General features: G+C 37.1%; 1 protein-coding gene across 1 annotated transcript in view; it reads left to right on the forward strand.

The window, feature by feature from the left end:
• LOC106883777 (uncharacterized) overlaps positions 1 to 7,398 on the forward strand; it is an 81,871-nt gene that overhangs the window by 41,321 nt on the left and 33,152 nt on the right. The window contains 4 exon segments of the mRNA XM_052975717.1: positions 831 to 1,233; positions 2,331 to 2,461; positions 3,243 to 3,369; positions 6,667 to 6,747. Coding sequence (XP_052831677.1) covers positions 1,126 to 1,233; positions 2,331 to 2,461; positions 3,243 to 3,369; positions 6,667 to 6,747 — 447 coding nt within the window. The 5' untranslated portion in view covers positions 831 to 1,125.

Raw genomic sequence — 7,398 nt, forward strand, 5'->3', positions numbered from 1 at the left:
CACACACACACACACACACACACACACACACACACACACACACACACACACACACACTACAGTATATCATATTGACATAGTACAGTACATATTTCTCTGTTACTTGTCATTTATTTCCTTCCTCCGCATTCTTTCTTCTCTCCATCTTTCCAACAAAGAGCTTCAGCTTGAAATATCAAAGAAACATCTGCTTTGTTAATCATTCATTGATTCTACGACTACTAATTACCCCTTGTTTTTCACTTTGCTTTCTTTGTTGTTATTGTCATCATTAATTTTGAACATGTGTGTGCATGCACGCACACACATGCACATATATGCAAACACACGCATGTATATAGTTGAGTGTGTGTTTTTGTATGTACAGGTATGTGTATAGATATACTTTATCGTCAAAAAGAGGTCAAAATCTGTGACAGAATGAATGGAAACTAGTGAGAATTCTAAGTATACAATACTACCACTAGCACTATTACTGATCACAATATCCAGTATAAACACAAAGCTTTGATGATGATGATTATAATAATATAAATAATAATGATAATAATAGTAACATGATTAAACACAGTATGTAAATAGATATAATATTATCATCAGACATTATCATGACTAACTGTTGGGATAGGAACGGAGTGTGTTTGTTTGCATGTTCCTCAAGGGCGAATGCGGGAATTCACCTATGATTGATAGTGTTTTCATTCCTACTAACATCTATGATAGTGTAATCTCAATATATATATATGTGTGTATGTGTGTGTGTATATATATGTATATATATTATGTAGACCTGCACAATTATAAAGTTTATGTTGCTTATATCTTTGCAGAGAGTGGCTCTTGACGAAATCCTGACGGCTCCTGATTCTTATTCTTCACTTCGGACTGTTCTTCTATTCGGAACCTGACCGCTGACTTCCTATTTTTATTTATTTACTATTTTTATTTTTATTCTTTTTTTTTTTTAATATATATACAACTTTTTACACAACTAAAAGTCCCCGATTCTCTTTTCTTTGGCTTGCCATATTAACTGCCCTCCCACGACAATCCCCTCCCCCCCACACACGCCACAAACTACCTCAACATTTGCTCTGAACCACCACCACCACCACCACCACCACCATGACACTGAAGGAGCTGAAGAAGGTGGGTCTCTATGACCCCGAATATGAGAAAGACTCTTGCGGAGTTGGCTATGTCGTCAGCATTGATGGCATTGCATCAAACCAGGTAAGCCAGTATCTATGTGAGTGTCTGTGAGTGTCTGTGAATGCATGAAGGATAGGGAAAATTGGAAAACAAGTGTTTTCCTCCAACCTACATCTCAGTGGAATAATAATAATAATAATAATCATTATTTCATTTATGGACATCAGATTAAACCGTTGGAAAAAATTCCTAGCATTGGGCTCCAACAAGTAACTTCAGATGCCAAGAACCCTCCTAAGTATTCTAGCTGTCCCTAATAACACTGTTTTCTGGAGCTGCACTAAGCTAAATTTTATGCCTATTGCCTCTATCCCTCTGTTCAGATCTTTAGGGACAGTTCCTAATGCACCTATAACTACAGGGATACATTTTACTGTCACTTTCCATAGCTTCTATAATAATTCAGTGGCTGGGTCCTGGTATTTTGCTGTTTTCTCTATAAATCTCATATTGACTTCCTCGTTATTTGCGACAGTAAAGTCAATTACCTGGCACTTTCTATTCTCTTTATCTACTACTTCTAAATCAGGCCTTCTAACTTCTATTACTCGGTCGGTCTGAATGTTAAAATTCAACTGCATCTTATATTTCTTACTTTCTAGCACTTTGCTAGGTTCACGTTCATACCATTTACCAATATGGTCAAATCCTAGCTTCCTACATAACTCCTGTTGGATTATTCTCCCTTTTTGCCAAACTGCCAATGCACCAGCATTGGCTGTCAAAATATGTTGGGTGGGGGCAAACACAGACACAAACATATACACACACACACACACACACACACACACACACACACACACACACATACATACATACATACATACATACATACATACATACATACATACATACATACATACATGCATACATATATATACTGCGGGCTTCTTTCAGTTTCTGTCTACCAAATCCACTCATAAGGATTTTGGTTGGCCTGAGGTTATCGCAAAAGACACTTGCCCAAGGTGCCATGCAGTGGGACTGAACCTGGAATATATGTTATATATTTTTTGTTATATATTTGTTATATATGTTATATATTTTTTGTTATATATTTGTTATATATGTTATATATTTTTTGTATATTCCTTCCATTCTTTCCCCCAATCTTACAGGTGTTGCAAGATTCTCGGACCATGCTGCAGCGAATGGAACACAGAGGTGCATGTGCTTGTGACAACGACACTGGAGATGGCGCCGGTGTTCTCACTGCCATTCCTCACAAACTTTACGAACAGGACCTGAAGTAAGTAGAAATTTCAACCTATTTACTGCATTGCAAAGTCACTGAGAGTTGTGGCTGTTGTTGTTGGTGGTGGTGATGTTGATGTTGTAGTAAGTTATTGTTGTTGGTTTGGTAGCTGTGTGTTGTGCAGAGTTAGCTGATAGTAACTATGTGTTGGGTAATGTTGGCTGGTGGTAGCTATGTGTTGGGCAGAGTTGGCTGGTTGGAGCTGCGTTTGGCAGATTTGGATGGTGATAGCTATGTGTTGGGTAATGTTGGCTGGTGGTAGCCTTGGGTTGAGCAGAGTTGGCTGGTGATAGCCTTGTGTTAAATAGAGTTGGTTAGTGTTAGCAATGAGTTAAATAAATTTATTTCATGGTGGTTATATGTTAGGTAGAGTCAGCTGTTCTTAACTATGTGTTACATAGTGTTGGTCTAGTGGTAGCTTTGTGATGTCTAGACTTGGCTGTTGTAGTATTTATGATAAACATGTTTCTGGTGGTGGTAATGAAATGGCCGTTTATAAAAGTACACAGTCTGCAGCAGATACTGTAGCTAAGCAATGATTGGAGTCGCTCATATTTTGCCCTTATCATAATGTCTTGATGCTGCTAATAAAGTTACTTGGTAAATACGTGTACAACTTCTTCTCGGTCTCCCTGCACCACCACCACCACCTGAATACACACATAGACATGTACACACACAGACACAAACAAACACATTTATATATAATTTTTAAAAATCTTTAAATCTGTTTTTGTATCTCATTTTATTATTATTATCCATTTTCATCTTTCAGGAGTTCTCAAGGTGTGACGCTTCCAGAGGTTGGAAAATATGCCACAGGTCTCCTTTTTATGGATAAAACTGATGGAAGACAAGCTCAGGATTCGTTTACTAAAATGGTGGAAGATTTCAACCTTCAGGTAAAGAATACATCTTCCAAATTCATTGTACTTGAAAATAAAATTGTTTTTTAATCTACTCATGGTATGAAACTTGCTTCTTGACTATGTGCTCTTGAGTATTTTTTATGTTTCTATAGTGTCTTTATTTTATAGAAAGCTTCCAAATGTCCCAACTGCAAACTAGTCACTTGTGACAAGCTGTGTTTGGTGGGGTGTGTTCAAAGTGCTTTTACAGCTATTTTCTTCAATCTGGTGTAACAAAAGTCAGCAGGTCTATTTATAACATGTATAGTAATGGTGTACTAAAATTACAGTAATCTAGGACAACTAAATCTGCTAAATCAACCAAATTTGTTACCCAAAATTTCCTGAAAAGATACACACACACAATAGAGAACAAAATAAGAACTATGATAAATGACAATTTAATGTGTGTGTGTGTGTGTGTGTGTGAGTGAGAGAGAGACAAACAGACAGAGAAACAAACAGAGAGATGTTTCTTTAAAAAGTTGGCCATAACTTTATAACTGATTATATCTTTGTTCCCCAAAGTATTCATTACTTGTTTACAGAAATATGTAATTAAATAACATTGGTTTTTGTTTGTTTTTTTGTCTAAGAGGAGATTTATCTACACACAAATGTATATATACAGGACATCCCAGAATTAACTATCTATTTCAATGAAATCAGGCGCATGATTTTATGTTTATGGCTCAATTTTGATACCAAAACAAATAAATTTATAAATCTTACATGAAAACTTTATTGAAAATTTTCAATATGTGCTCTGTCTGTAAAGATATAAGATAAATGCATCAAGCATATGTATTCTCTCTTTATTATTATAATAATAATAATAATAATAATAATAATACGAGAATTGAAAAGATAAGAAGAAATGTGATGATGATGATGATGATAATGGTAATCCAATCACATCTGATAAAACAAAATCCTTTATCAAATTGACCACAACAGTTATAATTGCCATATTTCAAAATGACGCAGGAAAATAATAACAATCATCATCATCATCATCATCATCATCACCACTTAACATCAGTTGTCCATGCTGTCATGGGTTGGACAATTTGACTGGGGCTGGCAAGTTGGAAGGCTGCACCAGACTCCGGTCTGATTTGGCAAGGTTTAAATGGCTGGATGTCCTTCCTAATGCCAACCACCCTGAGAGTGTAATGGCACAGGTGCCATTTGCATGACACCACTATCTGCCATGACTATGATTTTACTTGGCTTGATGGGTCTTCTTCTCAAGCACAGCATATTGCCAAAGGTCTCAGTCACCTGTCAATGCTCAAAAGGTGCTTTCCATGTTCCCCTTGCACAGGTGCCAGTTACGAGAAATCGGCATCAGCCATGACTACGACTTCACTTGACCCGACATGTCCTCTCAAGCACAGCACATCACCAAAGGTCTTGGTGACTAGTCATTGCCTCTGTGAGGCCCAACGTTTGAAGATCATGCTTCACCACCTCGTCCCCTGTCTTCCTGGGTCTACCTCTACCACAGGTTCCCTCCACAATTAGAGATCGGCACTTCTTTACGCAGCTGTCCTCATCCATATGCATCACATGCCCATACCAGTGCAGTCGTCTCTCTTGCTAGAGAAGTGGCTAAAAGGGGGTCAATGGTCAAACAAGGTTGGCAACCCCTGATCTAGACCTTCAAGGCAGTACCCCAGCATAGCCACATTCCAATGATTGAAATAGATTAAATGAAAAAAAAAATCTGTCTATACACATACACAGATGTGTGCACGCGTGTGTGTGTGTGTGCTTGTGTTTGTAAGCATGCGTGTGTTAACCTTAACAGAAAGATCAATTTCTTTGAAAGTCCAGATCAGATGAAAGCTATCTCAGAAGACTCCCCTTGCAGTGTATCATCTTCCATCTTTGATGCTGTCATATCTTTAGAATCAATAGAGTCACTGTATTTTATTTCTGAAGATTTCTGATGTTATGTCTGGCTGTTATGTTGGCTCTGCTGACCCTGAATTAAAATCTGGTCTGATGTTGCTGTATTTTTACAATGTTATTGGAGACTGCATAGACCGAATTAATGTGTATGGAAATGCACACACACACACACACACACACACACACATACAGAGAGAGAGAGAGGTATGTATGTACGTATGCATGTATATATGTAATGTATGGGAGTGAATGTGTGTGTGTGTGTGTTTATTTGTATCTTGTCTTGACAGTGTGTGGTAGTTAATGTCACCATCATACAAGCAGTGTCTTGGGAATATATTTGAGAAGAAGGAGGCAGTCAGAATGTTGGATAATTCTTTATTGGTGCTTTCATTCATTTATTGAACTCATCAAAATCAAAATGGTGAAAACAAAATATTTCATTGTTCATTTATACGAATTGGATGTTTTTTTTGTTTTTTTTTGCTTTGTTCAGAAGAGGAGAAAAATATTTTTCCAAAAAAACAAAAATATTTTTCTCCTCTTCTAAACAAAGCAAAAAAAAAAAAAAAAAAAAAAAAAAAAAACATCCGATTTGTATAAATGAACAATGAAATATTCTGTTTTTACCATTTTGATTTTGCTGAGTTCAATAAATGAATGACAGCACCAATAAAGAATTATCCAACATTCTGACTGCCTCTTTTTTTTCAATATAGAATATTGAGAGAGAGAGAGACGACAAAGACACACACACTCACAAACACACACACAGTTTTCTTGCAATTTCTGTCTATCAAATCTACTTACAAGGCTTTGGTCAGCCCTGGACTATAGTTGACCAAAATACCATACAGTGGGACTGAACTTGGAACCATGTGGCTGGGAAGCTAACGTCTTACCACACAACCATGCCTCCACCTATAAAGAGCACTCTGTTGGTTCTGACGACGAGGATCCCAGCTGAGCCAATCAACAGAACAGCTTGCTCGTGAGATTAACGTGCAAGTGGCTGAGCACTCCACAGACACACGTCCCTCTTTACATACTTCTCAGGGAGTTCCAGCATGACACAGAGTGTGACAAGGCCAGCCCTTTGAAATACAGGTACAACTCATTTTTGCCAGGTGAGTGGACTGGAGCAACTTGAAATAAAGTGTCTTGCTCAAGGACACAATGCTCTACCGGGAATCGAACTCGTGACCCTACAATCACAAGCCAAATACCCTAACCACTAAGCCACATGCCTTCACACATACACACACACACACAAACACACATACATATATATTTAAAGACAGAGAAAGAAAGAGATGTAAATAGATAAATTACAATTAATCCATTTTCGACCATTTTGTGCATTTTTTTTATCAGATTTTGTGTTGGCGCAACTTAGATGTTGATGTTGAAATCCTGGGACAAGTTGCAAAAGAAAAGGAACCATTTATCCAACAGGTGAGATCTTGGTTTATCAATGTATGTTTGAATGAGGGCCTAAGGGGCCATATGTTTATTGCACGGATTATCTTGTAATTTCCTATGGGTTTGTCGTTTAGCTTTAGGGTTAACACTGACCAAACAGATCTATGATCAAGAACCTTCTGACCATGACTAACCCATCAGAATATGTTATCAAGTATTTCTTTTCATTATTTAACCCTTTGCCTGTCCAAAGCATTTTCATAAGTTAGAAAATGATAGGTTAAGCCTCTGATCAAAGACATTCCAGCCATGACCATACTGTCTTTTATTTAGTAATTCAGACATAGTGTATCAAGGGCTGCACTATCAAAAAGTTTCTTTCTTCTTTTTTTTTTTTTTTCAAGGACAGTAGGGAGTGATTTGAGGGAGATTTGGCTACTGTTTCTAACAAGTGAAGCCACCGCATACGAGACTTTTAGCTGCTTTTCTAGCAGATCAAGCAACCTGATGTCTCTGTTTTTTTGTTTTTTTACATCATATCAAACAAAATCTCTTCAACTATTTAAGGTTAAGAAAGAAAGAAAGAGAGAGAGAGAGAGTGTGTGTGTTTCTTTTTGTTTTCTCTCCATTATGAAGTTTTATTTAATGCATCTTGTCAAAAACATTTCAAATACATTTATCAAA

Source organism: Octopus bimaculoides, chromosome 22 (genome assembly GCF_001194135.2).
Source record: "Octopus bimaculoides isolate UCB-OBI-ISO-001 chromosome 22, ASM119413v2, whole genome shotgun sequence".
Classification (NCBI taxonomy): domain Eukaryota; kingdom Metazoa; phylum Mollusca; class Cephalopoda; order Octopoda; family Octopodidae; genus Octopus; species Octopus bimaculoides.